The sequence below is a fragment of the Rousettus aegyptiacus genome, unplaced genomic scaffold (assembly GCF_014176215.1).
Source record: "Rousettus aegyptiacus isolate mRouAeg1 unplaced genomic scaffold, mRouAeg1.p scaffold_m13_p_1, whole genome shotgun sequence".
NCBI lineage: Eukaryota > Metazoa > Chordata > Mammalia > Chiroptera > Pteropodidae > Rousettus > Rousettus aegyptiacus.
In genome coordinates this window covers 108,114,083-108,141,225 of record NW_023416284.1, presented here as the reverse complement: position 1 = coordinate 108,141,225, position 27,143 = coordinate 108,114,083, and the positions used below count along the sequence as shown (strand labels likewise).

Here is a 27,143-nt window from a genome sequence, read left to right as displayed (position 1 = left end):
TAAGAAAGAAAAAGAAAAGTCATAAAGAGACAAATAATACATAGAAAATTGAAATAAGGTGATGGGATAGAGTGACCTTGAGAATGCTTTGGATGGGGCACTTGGAACAAATGCAAATTCACAGAAACACATCAGTACACTTCACATATCTCTCCCAGTTCATGGTATCATGAGAGATATCACAAAAGCTGGAAATTGCCAGGCATTCAATAAACATCTGTTGTTTGAAGAAAATTTCTGACTTCCAGTTATAACTGTTTTTGTAAACATACATAAACTAAGAATATAAGCCATAATTTTCAGAATTTACATTCCACTTTTTTTTTTTTGAACAATGAAACATATGACTTGCTTCTTTTTTTCTGGTAAATCTTTTATTTCCCATCACTTACAATAATTTTGTACTAGAGGTAGAAACGTTATTTGTTTGAGATACAATTTATGTAGACCAGGAAATATAAACTTTCTTAGAGCAACTTGGTAATCTCTCTAATTCCTCCTCTATTTTAGGCTTCACGCTTCTCTAAGACAAATATAGCCTTTTCTTTTCAGTCTAAAAATCATTCTTGTTACCATAAGAGATACATTTTGGGTTCACTATATTTCCTCTATGTTCTCTTAATGATATTCTAATTTGAGAATATTTTTTTATTTAAATTTCCAAGGCTTCCAGGTATAAAAACAAATGCATTGGTTTTCTTTCCTTTGTTTAAAATAACAAATCATTCTAGTCAAAGTAATTATAACTTGAATAATAGACTCTAGGACAACAGGCTGTAATCACCATTGGCTAATCATAGAAGGTAGAACTGACCAGCCTGACCCTAAATCTCACAAAAAATTGAATGATACTTATTGTATCTCTCCAATGCTTTCAGTCAACATTCAATAAATGTCTTAAACATCCACTACATGACAGATGCAGGGCAAAGTTTTGGTTTAGAAAGAGAAATGGCATTTTAATACATAAATTTATCAAAGGTAATCCTATGTATAGGCAATGCTAGATATTGCAACATAAATCCTGGATGTGAAGGTGGGAATAGAAAGAACACATCCTTCTCCTTCAGAAAATATTTCCTACTGCTATCCTATCCCTTATTGCTGATATCTAAAGTTCTACCACAGGCCGTAGTAATAAAGACCTATGAGATCTCAAAGTGAACTATATTATTTGCCTTGAGAATCAGGGATTGGAAGTCATGGTTACACTTTCAGTACAAATGAATGGCAGAACATCAGCTTACATAAACAAGAAGAAGAGAGAAACCTGACTAACAGCCTCCCTACCACCATAGGCAACTTCTCCTTCCAGAAGCATCCATGAGCAAGATGAGGGCATTAGTCGAAACATACACTTACTGTTCCTCAGTGACCATGCCTGCACTGCCTGAGTCAAAATCTCCCTGAGAGGATGTTCAACCCTAGTTCTGATCCAATTCACAAAAATAAATTACCCAGACACTTAGATTATTGGCAGAGCACAATCTCTGTAACTATCCTGATAATTGAAATGGTGGGGGGAGGGAAGAATATAAAAAATGGCTACAGACCATAGCCTGGCAAAGATGACCATAGCAGTAGCTACTGAGAAAATTTCTTGACTTTTTTGCCAGGTCCCTTTCCCATGGCCAATTTATCTTTTTGTGTTTCTAGCATTCTAAACATAGGGCATTTATTTCATTGTATGACACTATTTTGCTATTCATATTAGTTAGATTTTATATTATTTCCAACATCTAATATCAATCCGGCAAAGAATGGGTATTCAGCAAACATATTTTGACTTAAAATGAAGTATTTAATTGAACATTACAACAAGGTTCAGAGGACATAAAGTTTTTTTTAGCTCCTCATCTACTGTTCAAAACTTAGACAAGCCTAACTGATTTAAGAAGCCATTCCCCCTTCCATGCATGCCCTGAAGGCATTCTCAATATGTTAAGTCTCTAAAGTCATCTTCTTTCAATGATGTGAACTTTCAAGATTTGAACTCATGACCTTGAATCCCCGTTTTTATCTTTTTAAAAGTCTCTTATTTGACTTAAACTGTATAAGCCCCTCTCAACTAAAATGAATGTACTCCCTAAGAGGTAAAAAATATGCTTTGGTCAATCATCAACATTTGAGCATAAATCATTACTCAGATCAATTCAGAAAGGCTAGTTGGAAAGAAGCGAAGGGAATGGGACATAGCATTGGTTAGTACAGAGAAGGAAGTGACAGATAGCAGGGATGGGAGAATCAAGGAAAATTTGGAATCCCGAGAAATGCACCAAGAACTCTGTGGAGGATATAGAGGGCAAGACAGTGGGATAAAAAGACAAAAAGGAAACAGAAAGATATATATGTCTACTTTCAGCTTTTTACCATTTTACACATAGCTGGCTTTAATGATTATTGAATGTTTGTTACCTACAAAATATATACAGAAATATTATCTTTGCTTTCACTGCTATAACGTTACCAAAGCTACCAACACTTGCCTAGATTGTTGCAATAGCTTCCTAAGTTGTTCTTATTTGCCCCCCTCACCTTCTCAGAGTCTATTCTTAACACAGCAGCCAGATAGATAAGATCGTGTCTATGATCTATTCGAAACCCTCCAATGGTTTCCTGTCCTACTCAAATTAAAAATCAAAAACTTAAAAGGGCCTACAAGAACCCATAGGACTCAGCTTCCAGTTGCATCTCCCTCTGACAAGCTCAACTTCCCCTCACTCACTTCACTCTTGCTATGCTGGCTTCTCTATCTGTTTTTGTACTTTCCAAGCATTCTCTGGACTCATGAATTTTTCCTGACTAGACTCTCTTAAAAAAGAAATCTATCTTAATAGCCCAGTGTAAATTTGTGACATCATTCCTTACCCTGCCATACATTTCTCCATACCACATATGACTTTCTAACATAAGAAAATTTTACTTATTTGGGGCAGGAGGCAAGTATTGCTGATTGTTTCTCTTCCGTTTTAGAATATAACTTTCTATGAGTGGCATCTTTTCAGTTTTACTTGCTGCAATATCCTTACAACTTTGAAAAGTGCCTTGCACAAAATAAGCACTCAATACATACTGAATGAATAAATAATTCGCTCGAACCTAGATTAACTATTTTAGCTCACTAAGGTACATTCAATATTGCTCATTTCCCAAATTACATATGGATCAGCAGAAATGTAGAAGGTTACATAGAGATTGTTGCCATCAAGTTTCTAGTGTGATGTGTTTGGAAATGTTTGGATGTCTTAAAGGCATGAGAGTATAAATAAAACACTGGCTGTAAAAGTTCATGGAATATCAAAAAGCTACCAACTAGCTTCTTAAACACTCTATGTATACACATAACTTTAAGGCCAGAGCATGCCACTGAAGCCCTTATAGTTAGAAAAGAGCTTCGGACCATCTTCAGTGAGTGGCAAAATGTCTGAGGTGTTGATATAATGGCCACCCCAAATTCCCACATGAAATGCCATGATAAGTCACTAGGAGAAAATTTAAAGTGTTTCATAACTGAGTGCAAAACTTTGGAATCCAAGTACAACTAGATAGATTAATTTTATGATATTCAGGCTTTCCCAAGACAATGTAGGTGTTAATCAAAGAGTAACCTGAACAACATTCTGGGATATATCCATCCTGTGTAAAGTAAGGATCAGAATGTGAAATACTATTTTTTAACTCTATCTGAAATTAAACTATATCAAGCTAATACAAACAGATTTAGGACCTTAAGATCTGATCTATGAAAAAGAAACATTAAACATACTTTATACCTGAATTTAGCTCAGCATACTCTAGCTGTTCGATTTTATTTTAATATCAAAGGCCAGCAGGGCTCAGACTTTGAACTAACATCCTTCAAGCATTCATAATTTAATTTGATGGCCGTTTGTATTCCAGGACCTCTTTCCTTTCAGCATCTGGCACTGAGTGAAGCTGATCTCAATCTAATGCTTTTTGACTTCAAAGATAGCCCTGTACTTAGATTAGCACCACAGTGGAAGAAGCAAGACAAGACACAGCCAAAAAAGCATATAAATTATTTGATATCAGAAACCTTTTGTCTATTTCCTCTTATCAATCTATGAAATAATCTTAGCAATATAAGGAACACTAGTCAAACATCAAAAGAAACTTGGATAAGATTTATCTATTCCAGCATCCATTTTAATGAATGTTTTATACTCAAGTTAAATTTCTGCAAATAATAGTTTGCAATAAAAAATTGTATATGTATGCTGATTTTTACTGGAAAGATAATAACAAGAAGCAAGAAAGAAAGGGCTCAGAGAGAAACTATTTTTGCAGAAGTTACAAAAATTTTACCCATTATAAGAAACTTTTTTCTGTTCAAAGAAACAGATAAAAATAGATAAATTATAACCATTCTTTGTATTTTTATACTTTTATGCACATCAAATTTATGCATTTTTGTAAGCTTGAATTTAAACTTTGAAATAAAAAAAAAAAACAAAACAAAAATATAAAACAAATGCTGAAAAATCTTCAATTTGGGGGCAATAAGTGAACACGTCTTCAACAAACTCAATTTTGGGACAAAAAAGGACTTGACTTTATCCAAAGCCCCACTAAGCCAACCCTATTTGGTTTTCCAACTTCAAAACAGCACCAAACATGAATAAAGCAAAGTGAACCACAAACGGAAACTCTTTGAAGTAGCCTCTGGGGTAACATTGCTTTTCACAAAGGTAACTAATAATTTTTAGTGTATGGCAGTACGGTTTACAAATCATTGTTAATAAATTCAAGAAACTGTAATGTTTGGAACACCAAGGTTTTTAAATACACCACGAATGAATTCCATAATTACACATATATGTTGAAATGGTAATCACCAGGTCATTCTACCTCAAATAAACAAAATTTCCAAATTTAGAATTATAGAAAAAGGTTTTCTCCATCACATTTGCTTTGAAAGGTTAACATACAAGGACTTAATAATCTCTAAAAATATATTTTTAAATGACCCAAACATTATATAAATTATTCCATAATAATGACAATTTCCTTTATGAGAATTCTTTAAAAAGGCTAAAATAATAATTAACATGAGCTTTTGTTCTGTAGCAATAAAGCATAGTAATTAATAATATGGCCTCAAGAATCAGTAGACTTAAATTAAAATATATATAACAACTCTGCCAATATAAGATATATGACCTGGGCAAGTTATTCACTGAACTTCAGTTTCTTGGTATATAAAATGGAGAAAATAATATTGCTACCCACATATAGTCATGAAAATTAACTGATGTAGACTGTTTTAACCAATTTTTAACCATTTTAACTATTTATTTTAATTATTTTGCATTACTACTAGGATATCTCTTGACTTACAGAAAACATGTGATATGTTACTATAATTATGATTACTATCATCACTATTCAATGGTAGGCCAATTTTCTTATGTCTACACATATATTCCCTTGGAATCATTTTCTGTATATTTGGTCATTTACCATTTCTGAAATACCAACTCCTTTCCTCTCATTAAGATAAATCCTAAATATTTCCGACAGGACTGACATTTATAATAACTCCCCTCACTAACCTTATCTCAATAATATTTCTATTATATCATAGTCAGTGAATAATTATGTCTAATCTGTATTATACTGTTAATATTTCCTTATATTTATTTTTTAGCTTTATTATATATTTAATAATTCTATATAGCTTCTCCACATTATACATATCTATTTTTTTTCATTCTGAATACAATTTTTTTAAGATGAAAGTTCTTTTTTACTTTCCTTACACACACACACGCAAAAACACATCTCAAAAAAGAAGAGGTAGTATAGTGATAAGCATATAATAGATGCTTAATGCATGCTTTCTAAATGAATTATATTGCAGCATCAGTAACAAACATGTGGGTTTTTTTATCTTTCATATCTTAAGTTCAGCATTCAAACAGCGACACAGTTAAACACAACCTCCATGGAATTCAGAAACTCTAAAGCTGCATTATTTCCTTGTACCAAACTGGATATCCCAATTCTTTCGTAATACAGACACTTCCACAATTTTATTTTATTTATAGAACAATAACCAAATTCTAAATTATTTGAGAGTAGTTGGGAAGCTGGCATGCTCTAGAGCAGAGTTGCCTCTCATTGGAAGAAATAAACTCTATGGGTCATTCCTTCAAATATTTCCTTTCTCATATTAAAGTAAATGTCAGTTTCACATCTTTGCTCAGTGGGTTGCTTCAGAGCACTTAAAAGCCAATATCTCTCCTGTCTTAATTCTATTTCTTTTATCTAGCCTGTCTATTCTTTCAGTATTTCATAATTACTATTTTCAGTGTTTATTGTAAATCAAATAAATTTCATACATAAAGGAAATGTCTAACCCCTCTTGCCTTATATGTATATAAGTAAATCCATATTGATTTAGCTTGAGGTATGAGGAGTAATAAAGAAATCAACATGGTAGAAGGGAAGAAAATTAATAATTATAAATGAATGATGGCAAAGGAAATAGAAAGTTTTCAAATTGGCTTGACAAGAACATGGGACTAAATGTAAGATAATATGCCATTTCACATTAATCCTGTCTATCTTCTTTCTGTACCAGATATATTGATGGATAATATGGTCCACATTGTTAAATGATTAGAAACGTATATATTCCCAAGACTCGACTAGCTGCTTTAAATTCCATTTTGGGATCAATGATATAACACATATTATGTCTGAAGTTATGAATATAAAAAGCTACCATAGAAGAGGACTTGCAAAATCAAAGAGTTTTACAGAAACATGCACAATTTTAGACAGATTATAATTCATCTACATGTTCAAATATATCAAAACCTAGGCCCCTGACCCTTGCACTTTCTCTACTTCCTTGTAGGAGCGGAATGAATGTCATAATTATTGATTTTATCCCTTGGAAAAAATATTCTTACATATTAAAAAAAAAAAGCATGCACCATGCAACATGCAGAAAAATACCTTGGGTTTCTTATTTTCAGGGACTGTTGACATGGACAGTGCACGAGGTGAAATCAGCTCCTTGGTTCTTGTTAGGGAGATGGGAGGTGATGGAGTTGAAACAGGTGACGTGTGGTCAGATATTGAGCTTTCAGATTTCCCACGTCTTGAAGGCAAAGTACCATTGCCACAATTTGGGTGCAGTGCTGAGGGACTGAGCTGGAACGCCTGAGTGGGAAGATTAGCATGAGGGAGAGGAGATGACCCCAATTTGGGAAGAGAGATGGGAGGTGAAGGAGGAACTGAAGGTTTTTGCCCCTGGCCAGATAGCTGTGGTGTTGTTTTCTGGGATCTGTTCATCAGATTTGAAAGAGCTGGGGAAGGATGGAAACATTTCTCTGGAGCAGAGAGTGTGGCTCTTTGGTTAGTGGGAAATACAGGAGGTAATGTAGAGGAGGCTAATGTAGAAGGATATGTGTAAATATTCCTGGACTTTTCTGGACCCCTGAGGTCAGTATCCTTTTTTCCCTTCCAAGAAAAAGGAGAAAAGCTTGGTGGAACAGGAGGAAGACCTACAGGACTTGATGTTTTTGTTTGTAGTGGGGAGAGCATTGGGTCACTCTTCAAAGAAGTAGGCGATGGTGTTTTCTCCACATTCAAAGAAACAAGGCTGCTATCGACATGTTTTGTGGGAGAAGGGGAGGGTGCTTGAGAAAGGGGAGCAGATTCGGTGAAAAAAGGTAAGTGAAAGGTTTGCTGGCTAAGGTCAGAGACCTGGTATTCCTTGTGCTCTGGAGACCCGGCTCTCAGTGAGCAACTTGAGAGAGATTTTTTAGGTGTGGGTGGGGTTTGCTTTACTTTTTGATCGAGTGTGAGTGTGGAAGAAGCCAGGGAATTGAGAGAGAAAGTGGGACAGGATGCAGGGGAAAAGGGTCTCCGGTGAGAAGGTTCTGACTTGAGGATTGCAGTGAGAAGGGAAAGCCGGGAAGGCACCGGGGATTTCACCCCTGACTTTGAGAGATTTCCGCTAGAAGACAGTTGGCTACAGATAGTGGAAGAAGAGCCGTGGAAAGAGGATGTAAATGGTTTTGGACTTGGAGAGAGTGAGTACATGACAATACGGACTGGTATGTACGAGGCTGGATTCAACTTCAGAGAGGCATCAGAGGGTGGTGAAGAAGAGGTTCTCGGGCTTTCTCTGGGGGTAAGGGCATGCGAGGTCAACACTGTTGTCTTCCTCAGAGCTTCAGATGTCAGTCCAGGTTTTTGATCTGTTGCACTGGGACTGGATAAATTAGAACCTGCTAACTGAGTGGAATGGGGAAACTGAAGCGTCGAGAAGTTGCCCTTCGATGTAGAAAAGGGTGAAGAGTGAGCGGAAGTTTGAAAATACGTAGCTGTCTCTTCCACCAAGGCCCCACTGACATCCAGCCGCCTACTGTGGAACTGCTCTACGACAGAGGCTCCGCCGGGGTTGACTGGGTCAGGTGGCGTTGTTTGATTAGTTGGAGAAACAAAGGAGAAAGCAGGTGGTTTACAGGCAAGCTGCTCAGAGGTAGTGGAAGAAGAAGTTAACTAGAGGGAAGAGAAATAGACAGATTGTAATAGGACATTATTTGTGAAACTATTGAAATAGTCTTGGCTCTTTTGTGTTTATACCGACAGTCCTATACTGTTTTACATGAAAGGAGGTACCTTAAAACTCCATAAAATGGAAAAAATTCTGTTTTGCTAATGAAGCATTGCTTCGAATTTGAAATAAAATATATGTAAACTCTGAAGTGTTATATTGTGTAGCTCATATATTGCCCAGAATAAACATCAATATTAAGTTGTATTCACATATTCCCATTTGGAAAATAATTTATTGACAAAATCTAAAATTTGGAATCATGAGATTTGAAAAGATTTAAACCATCAAAAGAAATTTCAAAATTCACTTTGAAAAATGAAATAGATTTTTTTCCATTGTAAGAATATAAACCATAATATAATAATGACTACAATCCTTAAAAATTTTAACATACTTTAACTGTTTAAATTTCTAAATATTTGGATTACTCCTACATTGTGAACTTGAAAAAATGCCCAGAATTCAAACGATGCAGCACCCGAAGACGGCATACAATGATAAACAATGAGAGAGTGAAAGCAAAGTCTAAAACAGAGAGGGAGTTTTAGCTTACAAAAAGTATTTTTCCTAAATACTTGCCAGGATGAACATGTAAGAAATGACTTGGTTATGCTAAAAAGAAATATGTACTCTTTCATATCAAAAGAAACCAGAGTACTTTACAAATGTAATGTGCCTTAAACAATGCAATCCACCAATTCTACATCAAACAAAAAGAAAATAAAGAAATAATGTCTCCTTTTCAAAAGAGGCTAGGGAGACACTGTGAACATATTCTTGTGCCACTTTAAAAATTGCTCAGTGCTTCAAGTACTGAAATTATAAGTGATTCTAAAACCAAATCTTTTAAACATAAGTTTCCTTTTAAAATTATTACTTTTATTCTACCAATCTATAAGAGAAAGGGAATACTTATGTCTAATAAAAAATCCAGGAAATTAATGAATATTTATGCATTTAATATGCATATATTTTTTGCATTACATAGCAGGAAAATATATGACCATAATAATTCAACTTAACAAAAGACTGATTTATAAGTTCAGTAAAAAATTGTTCTTGTTTTTGCTTTATAACACGTTAAAGTATCCATCAGACCTAATACAAAGTTTTGAGTTCTAAAAAAAATAATTAAAACTATAAATTCTAATAATTCACCCCAAACTACTAAGCTTATGAGTAAACATACCCAAAATATTTTTCTTTGTATATGTAAATTCACATGTTTAGTTGCAACACAGAATTCTTGCCACATAAATAATATTTGAATTACATTGGCATAACCCAAAAAATCTGACAATAAGGAATAATTGAAAATCAAGCAGAATCCAATCAAATTGACAAAGAAGGCTTAACAATTGCCTCGTATAAGTTTTACTTAGAAACAAATCTGCTTAGCCAGTATTTATATAACTGTTTCATGCGACTGGCCATAAATGAAAGTCTTTCTTATAGTTTGCAGTGATGGTCTTTCTTCACAGAAGAAATGAAGAAATTTCAAGACTCTATAAGGTGTCTTGTCCTGTTATGCCTCAGCTTTTGATAAAGTATTTTATAAATTAATATTAATAGCCACGAAAATCTTATTACCTTTTCAGTCATGTTTCCAAATAACTTCAACTTATATGACATATTTATTCATCCTGATTACCCACCAAAGTACCATATCAAAATCATAGGGCATAATTTTGAGGGTCTCATTCAGAGGAAAAGACTGCTCCCTCCAACTTTTTCAAGAGTATGACTTATAATTACCAAATGTTTTATTATCTTAAGCCATATTTTACCTAATATAAGTAACTTGGAATTTTATTATACTTTTTAATAGTTGACTATTGAAAAATTTCAAAGAGAAAAACTCTGGAAAGCCTAAGAATGTTTGTTATGTTTATGTTAATATACATATAATTTTATTATATTTTTCTATTCAATATATTAATATTTATAATACATTCTTTTGTGATTTGTAAATATATCCTAATGTTATCCTAATTTACACTAATACAAAAATGTGGCACCATATTTTTATAAAGTTCCCAGGAGTGAGGAATGCATTTTATAATGAAAAAAGATTCATTTTCCTGAGTTCCTCTCCTTAGAAAGTTTTAAAAAGAACTAAAAACATGAATAATTTTATGCAGAAAGTAAGAATGGATACCTGTCAAATTCTCAGTTAAGTAGCTCAGATTAGGCCTTTCAATTTACTTCTTCCCTATAAATCCCTTACTGGTGATAATAAACTTCTCTATCAATGTCTACAAACTATTTTCATACCTCTGTGCTGTACTTTAGGTTTATTTCAGATTCTCTAATTCTTTCCCCCCAAGCCTGGTCTCTTTCTTCTCTACTGCTTATTTTTACCCCAATCTTTGTTTATTCCTTTGCATCACACACCTCTCAGAGTTACCTCTGAGTATGTTCTCTAATCCCCAACCCTCTTTGATTCCTTGAGTCCCTTTACCACATTCTTCTTCCAAAGTTATTCTCACAACTCTATTTTTCTAGAAAGATTATCCTGAACTCTGGAATACGTTCACAATAATCTTAGTAAAAGAGGATGCTTGCAATGTTCTACTGTCATTAAGTGGACAATCTCAATCACGAATCCACCCCTGGGTCCTCTATAATAGAAGTCATCAGTTATTTTAACAATCAGTCTTGATTGTGGAGCTACCTTGTAATTTTAGTCAATCTACATTAACTGCTCTTGTATATATTTATTTTTTTCCTGATGTGTCTTTGAGATTCCAAAGCATGTGAATAAAAGCTAAAGTGATTAATCTGCTACTACTACCTGATGTTCAGAATAGTTCTCAAGATTTGGACAGCACCAGATGATGGTCCCGTATAGTTGTGCTTTTCTTCCTGAATCTGTATAGCTATGTAAAACAGAAACTCTAGATTCTACCTGTCCTCACATATAATCATGGCATCACGGCAGCTTGGCCTCCTAAATTTACCTGTTGATCAGTCCTCTTCTCACTGATGGACCCTCGTAATATCACTAAGCAGATTCTCGGTTTTTCTTAACTGAATAATTTAAATAATATTTCTGATAGTCCTACCTCTCATACCAATCTGTCATCAGAGTGACCTTTTAAAATCTGATCAAAGTAACCTATGCTCAAGACATTATCAATAATCTCTGCCTACCATAAATTAAAGATCTTGCCTTATTGACTGGCCTCTTGCTATCCAATACCATCTCACTCATCTGGTATTTTGCATTTTAGATGTTATTAATATTTTGTTCAATCTCAACCTTCTTCCCAGTATTGTCAACATTCTAGCCATCTGTTCTTTTACCAATCTACTTGGGAAGTCTGCATTTTTAAATCATTCCCACCAACTGCCATTATGTTCCTAGACCTAGTCTACTTAAAGATGCTATTAAAAAAAAAAAATTAACACAAACCTATTGATTGTCAGGACCACTGCACTTAATTTACAGACTTGTTCTGTACAAGGGTGCCAGCTGAGAGTGGGGCTGAATTTCTTTGTACATATGAAGAAGGGGAACCATTCTCTAGTTTACTTAGGGAATGGATAAGATACTGTGGATTCGTGTCATTATAAATCTAAGGTCTCTAGTCTTAGTTGGGCCCTGTACCTCTTGACATTTTTGTTGGTGGTTTTATTTATTTTTTTAATTTTGTTTGGACATCAGTTTTCTCTCCTCTTCTGAACAGATCTTCCAAAAAGTTAACACTCTTCAGAAACCTTTTTCCTCAACAGATAACATAGATTCCTTTTACCCGAGGAAAATTGAGATTACCAGGGAATTCTGATTTTTCTAGACCTACGCTCATTTCCTTTCCTTTATTCTAAGGAAAAAAAAAATATTACTTTTCACTTTTTAAAAGGTAAATTTTCTCTGTTTACTGCAAATCACAGCAGCTCCTGCCTCCTTAGGGATCACTTTTCATCAGTAATCCTCTTATGCTATGTATTCTTTTTCCTTTTTTACTACCTCTATTATCCTAACATAAATATAGAGCAAAATCCTTCCAATCTTTAAAAATAGAATAACAAATATCATGTAGTAGATTGTAAAAATGCCCAACATTCTCTGGTCTCATTATTAAAAAGGCAAAGTCCTTTTCCTCACCCCTTAACATCAATTGACCATGTGATTTATTTTGGCCAGTGGGACATTAGCAAATGTGATATAAGAAGCAGTGGCTAGAAAAGCACTATGCACTGTACCTCTGTCATTCCAAGCTAGTCCTCCCAGCGGTTAGCAGATTCCAACATGGAGGTTTAATCTACCAGCTCTTTTCAAAGTCTTCAATCTCTAAATCTCTAAGTCCAAAAGCTATGGATGATTCGTTTTAGGAAGCAAAATAGGGAGAAACAGCAAAAATATGAGGTAGAATTATTAGGCACTCTTCTATACTCTATTATAGTTTTCTCTCCACTTTGGCTGCCCATTAAGACAGTTCATGCAATGGTGTCTATTCCTTACTTATTTCACAAGTTCATGTAAAAAGGAGGATCATTCATTCCTCCAGTCACTCATCAGACTTTCTGAACACCTACTGTGTTAGATAATGGGGACCAGAAGGCAAGATTTTTTTTGTCACGACAGGGCTTACAAAAATAGTGGAGTGAGAGGGACATAGAAAGGCTATTCTAATACAATGCACTGGTATGAATAGGGCATTTTATTATAAAATTGAGGGCCAAGAGTATAAGGAAGATTTATATGTCTAATGCCTTGTCCAAATAATTTGTTGTAATCCCTTTTCCATAGATCCATGAAATCTAGGTACTTAATAAATATATGAGCTAATATCCAAATTTCTCAGAGTTTTATGTAAAAACCTCCTGTATTTGACCCAGGCATTTCTTCTGATCTTATTTTCCATGTCCTCTCTTCAGTTCTTACATCTAAGATACATTTGAACCACACAATCCTTACTCTGTGCCCCCCAAAAAACATGTTGCCATCTCAGACTTCTTAAATACAGTAAACTATTTGTTGAGAACTTACCGTGGGCCAGGAACTGTCCTAGCAGTTTTGTGTGTGTGTGTGTGTGTGTGTGTGTGTGTGTGTGTGTGTAAAATCTCATTTTACCTTCACAAGGAAGGTTGATGTCGTCATCCTATTTTACAAATGAGGAAACTAAGGTTTATGATTACAAGTAACTGCCCAGAAGAGCATGGCCAGTAAGTTCCCTGACTCATTTTTGCTTTTTCATATCAATCTTTTTATGTATGACATCCTTTTTCTCTCTACCTATCCATTTCTCAACTTGATATCTGCCCGTATCACTCTACTCACACTGTGCTCATTAAAGTCACCAAATAACATCCTAATTTCCATTTAATGGGTTTCGAGGACTCTGTTTTATTTGATTTTGTTTTATATGTTATTTTTTCTTGTATTACATTTATAACATTTTATATTATTTCAATAAAAAATATTATATAGTATTTTAATAGAAGGCACCAGGAAGCTCTTCTGGAGCAGGACTGATCAGATGTTAGACAACTTCAACCTGCTTCTCCCAGAGCAGGAGAGAGCATAGAAGAGGTGTGGCTCCAAGCAGCTAACTGGGGACAAGGCTCTAGGGGCTGACCCGTGAGGGTGGAAGGCCTCCCATATTTCAAAGTGAGACAGTGGCCAGGTCAGATGCCATAGCACTGGCCTCATCCCTACACATCTTCTGGTCCTACAAATACTCACTAAGAAGAGAGGTCCCCCTTTCTGCCTTACAGGTGACACGCTTCCCTCAACGTCTCCTAGTGCTTTGTTTCCAGCTCTATCAGCAAAAGGTCTTCGATCCTTTCCTCAGCTTTGATCTGGGCCTCTTGAATCTCTCAACTTGCCCTTCTTCCCTAATCAAGCAGCAGCAGCATGTATTAACCTGGCTGTCCCACTTGGCAGAATTACTTGCTAGTGTACGGTAAGAAAATCTGGCAAGGCAGCTAAAAAATATAAAAGTACAATGCTGCAAAGGAAGGCTGCATTCTCCAGGACATTCAGCATAAAAATAAAAGAACTATTGTTCTTCATATTTGATAACTCCAGGTCAGTACTCAAAATATGTCAACACTGCCAGAAAGTAATTAATTGTTATATTATTATGGTTATTACTATAAAAGTCATTAGTTAATATTTTGTATTTCCAAACTGATATGACTGATACCAGATTCATCTGAGTTCTATTTAAAAAAATTACTAAGCTACCTTTAAAAATTTTTAAATTAAATTAAATTAAATATTACATTTTTTTTTTATTTGTCCTTGTTTACAGACTACTCTTTTTTTGAAGGCCCCTTTAGCTTTCATTGCATGAAACCGTCCTCTCCAGCTTTTTTGGTCCCTTCGCAGTCTCTTTCATTGGCTTCTCTTCTTTCACAAGTCTGGTATATTTTAGTTTTCTGTTCGTATCTTATGTCTTCTTGTTCTACATGTTTTCAATGAATAAATATCTCCATTCTCATCGCTTCAGTTTAGGTAGAAAACATCTCCAGTTTTCCATCTCTCCTGAGTTCCAGATTCATACTTCTACCTTCTTTCTAAATACCATCGTGCTATGCCACAAAAGCATCTCAAACTCAATATCAGATGTCTTACCTCTTCCTATCACTTCCCTAAACTTGTTATTCTTTCCTCAATTAATCCAACATTCATCTAATTACCTTGGTTGCATATTTCATGACTTGATTTTTCCCATATATTGTCAATAAACAAATCCAATTAACTACTCTATCCCATAAGTTCATCTTTTAATTCCCATTATCACTGACTTAAATCCAGGATTTATCATAGGTCTTTGAGACAAATTACTCTGTGTTTGTATATGTATATACATCTCTCTTTTAACTGTAATACTATCCATCCCTAGCTAAGACAATTCTTATATTTTTACACCAACATTCAAAAAAAAAAACTGTTCTTTTTTTCTGATCTCTATTTGAGAGGAATTTTATTCAACCAATTATATAGCATTATTCTTCTGGCTTATACTTTAAAATTTAAAATTCTTTAGTGATATTTTTTAACATAATGTGCTTTTATTTAAACATGCCACTTTAACAAAAGTATTTGGAACATAAATACACTCAACTCAATATTTATATTGACTATGTTCAAGATAATATAGTAACCACTGTAGGGATCAAAATGCTTAATAAAAATGGACTTAACAGAGACTTTATCTTTAAAGGCTTTACAGTCTGCTAGGGGAGATAAGACATGAAACTAAGTAGTTATAATACATGCTGAAATAGGATAATTATTATAAAAGATTTTTGGGGAAAAAATCTTTCAGAATTATATTGAGGGAGAGTTTACTTTCACTGAAAGACCCAAAGCTAACTTCATGAAGGACTTGCTATCTGAGAAAGGGCTTTGAAGATGTAAACTTTTAAATATTTCTTTTTTTCACACATTTTTTTGAACCTCACCTGTGTTCAAGATACTGCACTAAGTGCTATGGATACAGAAATGAACAGAAGACAGACCCTGACTTCAAGTTATTCTCAGTCTAGTGAGGAAGAAAAAGAAAATCAATTATCATAAGCAAGTCAAAAGGAGTTATAGTGAAGATTTTCTTTAAAAATCACAAAACTATAAGGAAAATGACAAAGATGAAGGAGAAAAACTAATGCCCCTTTAGAGGGAATGTCTCTAGGAAAATGTGTTACTTGAGCTAAGCTTAGAGTATCAAGTAGCCTTGGTCAAAATGGGAATAGGTCTGGGGAAGAAAGAAGTATTACACACAGAGGAATCAAGGTTAGGGGATGGAAAGGTATAAAGTGTGAACTCTGGTGATAATTCAGGAGAGCTGAAGAAAAGACATGCAAAATGTGGATAGAAAATGACATCTGTGTTAGTTTATGGAAAGGTTACAATCCAAACTGAGAACTAAAGACTTTTTTTAGGAATAACAATAAATTATTATAACTAACGGTGCTAATTTACAGATAATTCCACACATGGATTAATTTTTACCAGATAGACCAGAAAAATCATTTAATTGCATTTCTGATTGAAAATGTGTTGTTGGCACCAAGTAATCCAATCATGGGATATCCTTTAGACTTTTTACATTAGACTTCTACTACTGACTACATTAAGCTTAGAGTAACTTCTTTGATTCTCTGGTCATTTCTCTTTAGTTTAATTTTGTGAGTAACAGTCATCTTATTTTTTAATTCAACTTATTTTTGTTTTGTAATGACCTACTATTCATCACTCAAATGAATTATTACAGGAAATGAAAACAGAAACTATGGCAACTCCCAAACATTCCAGGATCCAGTATTCCTCCATTAGGGATACTCATCATTTTCAGCCACTACTAATGAATCAGGTTGAGCTTTGCCTTTTCATTTGGAGCTTTTATAACACAAACTATAACCTACTCCTAACTAACCTATGTTGGCAAAAAGGTTCCAAAGTATGTATTTAAGTCTCTAATTCAACCTCTATATATTTGGTCACATGAAAACAAAATAAATGACAAAGTTGGGAGGAAATATATCAATTGGAAGAAAAAATTAATCAAAAATACAGATATTGCTCCATTAAGAAAATTTTTCTTTTTTAAAAATTTATATTTGTTATCACTAAGCCTACATGCTCTTATTCAAAGAGACCACATCAAACTACTCTCCACTGACTGTGAAAGCCCCCACATCTTCAACTTGGTTATTCCATCATCATTCCAGAGGCAAGAAAAAAAAATATGTAAGCCTATCATCACTTACTGAGGATAGGTTTTATTATATGTTTGATTAGAATATTTCAAATGACTAGCTGAGAATAAATTTCAAGAAGAGATAAATGTACTCCAGCGGACCTGTGTGGGGGTAGCCCATTGAGAGTCTCCTAGCCCCAAAAAGCAGCATGAGCATACTGGATGCTTGAAAGAGTTATGAATACAGCATCAGGAAGTCATTGAAGGCTACAGAAATAAAGATTGGGTACAACCAAAAACAAGATACCTACTCTACATTTTTGCACAGATCCTAATAGCAACCAAAGGCTAACTCACTAGTAAAAATGGTCTTCCAACTACTTTAGGATGCTTGCAAATGCCTGGTCTCATAGATTCTAAACAGGGAGTCTTAGTACTGACTCATTGTCAAGAAGAGTTCTGCATCCACCATTTACTCCAAAGCCAGTTTCTGCATTCCTGACATTTTATCCACGACCTGTCAAAGTCATCTTATAATTTCTTTATAAAAAATAGCCAGACAATGGCAAAATCTTCCTATTTTTTTTTCTTCGAATGCCCTCCTTATCTTTCTTACCTTGCCATTTCTTTCCTACCATCACAGACATGGGTCTTCTCCTACTGTACCAAAGTCCTTCACCATAAAGAAACCATACAATATTGCTTCTAAGTTTTAGGATGAACTTTTTTCTCCCACATTTCACTGATGCCAACCCCACCCTGAAGCCTTCCAGGACCACAGTAGGTATTTCCAGGAGAATTATTTTACTTCAAACTCAGTACATAGTGTATCCTTTTACTACTCTTTTACTAGTTTAAAAACAATGTGCCTACATTAAAAATCCAATTGGTATCTTCTCACTGAATGTTTCTCATATTTGCAATGTGCTTCTTGATGCACCAAGCTTGCTAAATACTCTCTTCTAAGAAACTGCCGGAGGTACTATTCCCCGAAATTCACTCCAGCTAAATGTTTTACGTTTTCTCTTCAATTCACAGTATCACTGTATAATCTTTTTTGTCTTATGGATTTATTATCTATATTTACACTGATTGTGTATGAGCTTAAGATTTTGGTTTTTTAATACTGTTTTCTTTAAGAGATTTTTTTTATACCTTGAACAGATGGGCCTTTGCAGCCTAGAAAAAGGGATACATAAACAATATCTTATTTCTTGTAACAAGAAGAAAGTCCTACCTGCCCATGCTTTTGCTGAGGAGCCATCCCATGAGGCATCTCAGGATGCAATGGAGCCTGAAGGTTGGCCCCCCGGGTTTTTGGACGCACCACATCAGAGACCAGACTAGAGGTGATTGCTAGAGACTTGGGCCGAGTAGCTGTAGTGCCCATTACCCCTGGGGGGCTTTGTTCACCTTTTCTGTTTATAGCTTCATCTTCTCCTTCAGAGTCCACAATAAAGACATATTCAGCTTTGAAGAGGTCACTTTGCTGCATTCCTTGAGGTTTGTTTGCTTTAAATCCCCTTCCTTTTGAAATCTTTTCTCTGATCTCTGAAGGATAAGCCAATATCTCTTGGTCTCTCTCTTGTTGGCTCCCAGCATTCACAGTCAAGTACTCATTGAAGTTAGACTGCAATAAGCGTAGAGACATAAAAACATTGACATTGGTTTGACAAGTCTAAAATAATATAAATATATCTAAAAGTCTGAGAGAAAAAATAAAATTGGAATGAAATGCACTGATATTCAGATACAACAATTTAAGCTAATCAGGAAGAACTTACAAATAGACACCAAAAAAAGATAGATATTTTTAGTATGAAGTATTTTTTACTATTATTTCACTTTGGATTTGTAATTCTAAATCATTTCCCATCCAACTTTCTATGATACACAGAAGGTTTACAAGACCAGGAGGAAGATAGATTAATCATGCTACTGAACACTTTTGTCTAAAACAATAGAAGCTATGTATGGTAAGACTGTTTTTAAAAGACCCAATGTACCAGAAAGATAAGAGAGCAAGAAACTGAAAAACTATTTGAAAAAAATAATGATGAAAAACTTCCCTAATCTGGTAAAGGAAATAGTCATACAAGCACAGGACGTCAGATAGTCCCAAACAAGATGAGTCCAAAGAGGCCCACACTAAGACACATCATTAAAATGCCAAAGGTCAAAGACAAAAAGAGAATCTTAAAAGCAGCAAGAGAAAAGCAGTCAGTTACCTACAAGGGAGCTTTCATAAGATTGTCGGCTGATTTCTCAACAGTAAGTACAAATTGCCAGTTATAAATATAATCACAGAAATGTAAAGTACAGTATAGGGAATATAGTCAATGATACTATAATAACTATGTATGGTGTCATATGGGTACGAGACTTATCGGAGTGATCACTTCATTAGTTATATAAATGTCTAATCACTATGTTGTACACCAGAAACAAATAAAATATAATATGTCAACTATAATTGAAATTTTAAAAAATATATTAAAAATACAAATAAAACTATTTCAAAATAGAAAGTTAAAGAAGACATTTATTAAACTAAAATAAATTAAATTTCAATTTCAATTTTGGTCATCAATTTAATGTATGCCAATACTTATTATGTGTAGTATGTGTGAAGATAGAAGTAAAATTATTGATTAGATGATTAAGGAGTTGATGATGAAGTCAAGATAAACACAAATTCCCTCTGATTGAAATTTCTCTAACAATGGTCATTTCACATATTAAATTACAATCCTATATAGTAATAAAAGCCCGAATTGAAAGAAAGTTTAAATGAAAAAAAATGACTCAAAAGCAGATAGCTTATTATGGAAAGTAAGGGAATAACTAAAAAACTGTCAAAAATTTAAGTAGCATTTGAAAACATTATTAATGATCTAAATTAACTCCCTCCCCCACAGTCCATCATTCTGAATTTCTTTACTCTGATGTATTTTTATAGCATTTACCACGAACCGAGATTTCATTATACACGTTTCACTTTTCTCATTGTCTGCATTTCTAATAACAAATAATTTACATGTGTTTACTTTATTCACACAGAAACTACACCACCAAGCACATAGCATGTGTTCAGTAACTATACAATGGCCAATTGTCTTATTATAATATTGAACTGTTTTTAGAAAGTAGAAAGAACGCTCTTTACTCTTTTAAAGACATAGCTGCATATGTATAATTGCACTCGGCAGATGAATATCATCATCTTAGGAAGCTTTGGAGATACCCAAACAAATTTGGTTCATATGTCACAGTCTCACATACTCAGGACACCTAATAAAAAAGCCTCAATAAATATATGCAGTTGAGTACTATTAGGGAGAAACTTCTGAAAAGTGCCATATGTAGTTTTCAGGATGACTCTAAAATAATTATGTCCCTATGGTCCTTGAAATAAGAGCATTGAAAGTCCCAGAATCACAGATATATTACTATTTACTGGATAAGATATTTTTATATAGACAAGGTAAATCAGATTATTTTTCCCCTTCCTGTTGACTCAAGAATACCACAAAGTTCATTCAATCACATTTTATTTATAATAAGACTATTAAAATACATCTTAAAGATTTTTTTTTTTTACCCATGATGTCATTATTTTAACGCAAGTAATCTAAAGTTTTTGTTCTTGTGGTTTAATTTAATTTTCTGTATTGGTCTCATTTTGGATAGGTACAATCAAGTTATAAATATAGTTGTATAAGTGTATTTTATCACTTAATATAAGGTTAACATTTTCCGTGGAATTACATAATTGCTATAATTAAAAATTTGTCAAGGTGATGTATTATCCTATTCTTAACTTTTCTCTGATTGTTAGACATTAGGCTGTTTTTATTTTTCCCTGATTATTTTCCTGCATAATTATTTTTCTTCTTTTGTGCTATTTCCGTGGGGTATCTTTCTAAGAGTGAAATTATTGAAAAGTTATGAACAGTTTTATGACTGTTGATAAGGGCGTTCCACCAAAATTGTACAAATTCACAAAACTAGCAGCAAAGTATGAGTATGAAAATATTTTCACAATTGTGCCAACATTGGGTATTATATTTTTTTAATGTTGCTAGTTTATTACGTGAGAAATAGTAACACCACACTGTTTTATATTGATTTTTCTTTCAAAATGAATTTAAACTTTTTTAGATTTTGTTTTTGTTATTTTAAGATACTTTTGAAAAAAGAGAAGGTGCCAGGAGGTGAAATGTGTCATGTGAATAGTAAACAATAAGATGTCAACTCAAAAGGATTGAGAATAATGAGAATAATGTTCTAGTGAGTACCTGGGATTTGGTAAACTTTAAATTACTATTACATTATTATATTTTTAGTCGATCATAGATTTCACAGTCACCTCACTTTAAGCAGAAAAAAATAAACATTTATACCAATTTCCAAGTAATGATTATGGATAATTTAATGTTAATTGCTTGATGTAAAAAAATAAAAATAATCCTACCCTATTTGCAGTTTCTGGATTCTTATCACTTGGTTCCTCAGGAATTTTAACAAGAAATTTAGAGGTGTCAGCCAACTGAGAGTGGGTTGGTAGTCTTCTGACAGTGGGGACAAATGTGAAGATCAGAGGTTTGGCTTCAGAATCACCAGAAGAGACCTATGAGACATGTAATAAATTAGACTTTCATTCTTGTCAAAGGTTTAACTTGACTTTATTCTCTATACACCATGAATAAAAATCATTTATTTTGATAAATTGCCTATTGTCCTGTATAACTGTATGAATGGTTGCCAAAGAAAACAGCTATAAAAATAGTCATAGTGGATCAGATTCTTTTTTTATGACACCATTTGTCAGAAAAAGCATACAACCCCAGGAAGATTTTGTTATAGGAAATGACAGTAAAATAGCAGGTTGGCAAGCTGATATGCTGGAATATTACAAGGCATCTCTACCTCAGTGGGTTCGTTACAAACAGCATCTGGTCAGTTTCAAAAGGGACTTTTATCCATTTAACGCTGGGTTAACAACTTCAATTTGACTCATAATCACTAGGCGTGCAAGAAACTTCCAACATTTATCATTAACAAGAATCCTAAATATGGATTTAAAATTAGAAGTACGGTTTTCTAGCTATCAAAATGTGACTGCTCTAGAGGATCTGCTTTCTCTTTCATTCATTCTTTATTTATTCAAAAATAATTTTAAGTATTTTTTATGTGGCAGGCAATCAGCAGCGAGGGATACAAGAGTGACCAGGAAATAGTCAGTATACCACTGACAAGTAGAAAAATGGTATGTATGGAATACTAAGGGGAAACTCTGGGAAAGGAAAAAAACTCCTGAAATTTAAGTCCTAGTGAAGAAGAAGATAAAAATGTCCTAGGCTAAGAAAATCAGGTGAATGAAAGCATAGAAAGAAACAGCAGCAGTGTGGGGATCGAGCTTGCATTTTGTTCTATTGATAGTAGAGAACCATTAAATAACTGTAGATTGGAAAATGTCAGTCACATTAAAATTTTGATAAATAACTCTGCTTTTAAAAGACACAAATCTAGAGACATCAAAAACCCAAGAGCAATCAATTAAAAACTAAATGAAAAGGAGAAAGAGAAGATGGTGCTATAAATTTATCTTGATAGAAGGTTGGGTCAATAGTAAGGCGAGAGGTTGAGAGTTAGAGAGGGATGACTCAAAGACGTGCCTTTTGATCTGTAGTAGGATAGACTTAAACATGTCTGTAGACTGAGGGAAGATACCGTAGAGAGTGAAAGTGAAGCAACGTCTTAAAGAAAGGAGGCAGAATAAGTTAAGAAAACAAGAGAAGAAACTTGGCCTCCTTGGCATCCAGAGAAAATAAACTAAAATAAAGAAAATATGGTGGAGTGGGGGAAGAGGAAAGGTAAGAGGAATCACTTTTGATATAATCAGTGTCTGTGATAAACAGCCTCTTCTAGTCAGAGTAACCCTGTCCCTCTGCTGCTTCTGTCGCAAGAAATGTTATTTGCCCTGGCAAGGTAGCCTATTCTACTCTCTCTTCAAGCTGTACCACCTTTCTATGCTATGGCAGCTCAGATCTTGTTAGCCTCTGTGAGAAATCCAGTCCTGAGTCACCCCTCAATCACTATATGCTATGCACACCCCTAGTACATCTTGTACACTGCTCCAACTCTGAGAGCCTTTTCACTGTACGCTGTCTGGAATTTAGTCAGCCATCACAAATCCTCCATATTTTCAACCTCTCTTCTAAATATTCTAGCTCTAATTAAACTATGTTTCCCTCTGAAGGACACTTCAAGAAGCTCTCTCAGTGGTAGCTGTTTTCTCTCACACTGGGCCAGGGTGTGAAATAGGTGGCCTCCTTGCTCCTTATTACTGCTTCCAGACTATTCTTACCTAAAAACTTTTGCCTTTGAACCTTATGTCATCAGTCTATACCACTCACTACCTCTCCTTGTCACAATCATTTGTCCACGCTCAAATCAAACCCTTTTTTCTTTGAAGATTAAGTTCCTGTCTCAATATCCTTCCCCCAAATACTACGATTTTTATAATTCCCAACATTATATCCTATGAGTAATTTTTCTAAGATTGTCTTGCCTTGACCTCTACTCTTCCTTGCCTCTTACATCCTTAGCCTAGAGCAATATCTACAGCCCCTCTGTAATTTCATTTTTTTTTCATTCTCTGACCACTACTTCTTTTCTTTCCATACCACTCCTCTACTTTCTCAACTCCAACATTTCTTGGATCCCATCAGAATGAAAATCTACTGATACTTCTAACATGATATTTTCCCATATTTCTTTTTCTTTTAACCAGCCTGTGTTTACCACATACTGCATTTGCCACAATTACTCCCATGCATATACCTCAAAAGTCATCCCCTCTCCCACATTTTCATTCCTATTTGGGTAAAGCACAGTCCTCACTAAATCTAACCCCCTACATACTCTACTCCTAAATCACAGAGGTAAACACGGTTGAGGAAAATCACATGACCATGCTTACTGGTTTTGCTTCAAATTTATGACTCTGAGCCTCAAATGGGCCCTTTGATGCTGCTCTATAATCGCACTATGGTTCCATAGCCCATTCAGTCTTCCACTCACCTAGAAAACTCACTTCTTTTCCTATTTCTTCAAACCACCAACATCATCTTCCCTAGTCTCGCTCTAAGCTGATGACTTTGTTTCTCATTTCACTGAGATAATTAAAGCAATCAGAAAAGAACTTCCAAGGTCCCCATTACCATATCTACTCACCCACCTACATCTTTGCCTTTTTATGTGGCCTTCAGTCCTGCCACCATGCTCCTACTAAAACAAACCTTCACGTGAACACTTTGCCTTATACTTATTTTCAACAAGGACTTATTAAATGCCTACTAAATGTGAGGCACTACTGTAGGGGTTGGTGATATAACAGTGAACAAAAATCTCTACCCTAACAGAATTTATATTCTAGTGAAGGGAGCAGTAAAAAAAAAAAAAAAAACAGCCAGAAAGACTAAAAGGATATTGCGATGACCCATGGGATAGAGAATGTTAATTTGAACTTGGGTTGCTGCAGTAATAGTGAGCAGAAGTGTTAAGATTTATGCTATGTTCTGAAGGAAAATCTTAGAATTTACTGAAAAGTTAGATGTGGAATGTAAAAGATATACAAGAGTCAAGACAAGTATAAAATTTTAGACTGTTTTTTTTTTAAATTCACTATATAATCTTTTTTTAATTCACTGAAATGAGGAAAACAACAGGTGAAGCTAGTTTGTGACTAAAAATTAAATTCGATGTGCTAAATATTTATCTGAGTTGAAATGTAGATAAGAGAGTCAAGTTTAGAGGAAAGTCTATGCTAGAGGTAAAATTATTAGGGTTGTTAACCTATACATGGTATTTAAAACCATGAGACTAGAAAAGATCATTAAGGGAGTAAGCACAAATAGGAAAAATAGAAGTCCAAGGCTGAACTCTCCAGACTCTACCATTAAGTGATCCAACAGCAGAGAAAGAACTAGTAAAGGTGGCATGGATTTTAAAGAAAATAAATACTGGACTATTATTAACAATAGGAAAAAGGACTGACTGTAAACAAATAATAGAATTGACAGACTATATTGAGAATCTAATCCAAATGTAAATCTATCAATTTGCAGTGAAGCAATTTTCTTACATTTTTGATACTCTCTATCAACTGACTATCAAAGAAACAGAAAATGTACTATGGCATTTACAAAACTGATGTTTGCAAGTGGTTTTAGCAGAAGGATGTTGCGAGTATAAGGAAACTGAGAGTAGTGATGAGAGTAAAGCAAATGATCAACCATGGGTCGGTTCAGTTTAGATAGCAAAGAAAGGGACCTCAGGTTCAAGGGACTGGAAGTCTCTGTGGCTCTAAAATAGATTTGACAGAATGGTAAGTGTCTGGGAGAATGGCTTGGGGTCATAGTATGATTGTGAGAGTTTAATATCTACAAATACAGTAATTTGATGTGATTATAAGGTCTAGACTTTAGCCTTGAGACTGCATATCTGAGATGAAAAAGCAGGAAGGACACTGAGATTGTGAAGGTCAAAGAATTATAAGACAAGAATGTTAACAGCTTTGCCCTTATGAAAATGAAATCAAGATTGGGCTGAAGAGAATGGCATAGCATGATAGTTCAGTGTGAGTGTGGGGTCAGGGGATACCTGGAACAGGCTACCTGGGACATTATGTTATTGATTGAATACTTTCTTTGTGATCATGAAATCAAAGGCAACTAGATTTCCTTTAGGAGATTTTACCCAAGTGATAGGCTTAATGAACTAACCCTGAACCACTTATTATAGGGTATATCTTTCTGACATAACTAAAAAATTTAAAAATCTATGAAACGATATATATTCTTTAGGAGGCATAAAATACACAAACCCTTCCGAACCGATTTTTTAAAATATATATATTTTTGCCTTGGAAGATATTTGTCATTATCCCCTGATTGCAGTCATGTCACAATTCCTAGGTTTCAGCTTATCATCAGAATATAATAAATCAATGCTTTCCTTCATAAGAAGGAACATTAGATTCTTTGTGAGATTTTGGAATCCCACTAGTTTTATCAGCAATACGTAATACAACATACTTCCTAATGGATTATTTTCTAGGAAGGTTTCTTTATCTAACTAATCTCATTAATATCATGATGGATGGAGAGTGGTTTTAGCAAGGGAATCACTGAGGGTAGGTAGTTCAGATAATTCATCATGGACTTTCATTTGGGTAGAAATAAAGATAGTCTTTTAGGAGTCAAAGAAAAGGTGACATTGTGACTTTATCCCCAGATTCCATAGGCCTGCCCTCACCCCCCACATGGATGACTATAGGTCAGTCTTAGGTTCCATCCAAATTAAATTTAAATAATAATGTATCAAAGACTTCAGTATAAGCATTCCATTGTTATAAAATCTAGATAATCATTATTAACAGTAAGTGACTTTGCCTTCCAAAGTATATAAAATGATAAAAAATTTACTTCTCCAAAAGCCTTGCAAAATTTACATAATTCAATGCTACTCAAATTTCTATAAAGTACAGATAGGTCTCCACTCGTGTGAATGAAAACATGCTTCGATGCATAAGGTGTGCCTTTATAACAATGCCCTCGAAGGAATATCTAAACATAAACACATGTTAACAATGAAAGCCACTGAGAAGTAAAATTATTTTCTTCTACTTTATTACTATATTTTCTTATAGAAACATCCATATCCTACATAAAATTTCTTCATCAGCATAGAACAATTTTTTATTTTAGTTGAACCAATATGTGTCATTCAAGAATAACATAAAAATAGAAAGTCTAATAGGACTAAAGACTCATTCATCTCCCTAGGGTATTATTGAGAACAAGATCAGGGATAAATTCCTGTCCACAGAC

The 27,143-nt window shown here is 34.3% G+C and overlaps 1 protein-coding gene across 8 annotated transcripts in view; it reads right to left on the bottom strand.

The window, feature by feature from the left end:
- The window catches only part of LOC107515265 (muscular LMNA interacting protein), a 210,903-nt gene that overhangs the window by 88,612 nt on the left and 95,148 nt on the right, over window positions 1-27,143 (bottom strand). For 5 of the 8 annotated variants that reach the window (XM_016153881.2, XM_036218895.1, XM_036218898.1 and 2 more), the window contains exons 2-4: window positions 21,722-21,877; window positions 18,485-18,877; window positions 6,985-8,538 (exon numbers count right to left, since the gene is read on the bottom strand). In XM_016153881.2, the coding sequence (XP_016009367.2) occupies window positions 6,985-8,538; window positions 18,485-18,877; window positions 21,722-21,877 (2,103 nt within the window). The remainder of the gene's footprint in view (window positions 1-6,984; window positions 8,539-18,484; window positions 18,878-21,721; window positions 21,878-27,143) is intronic. The other 3 variants (XM_016153882.2, XM_036218910.1, XM_036218894.1) reach the window with 2 other exon arrangements.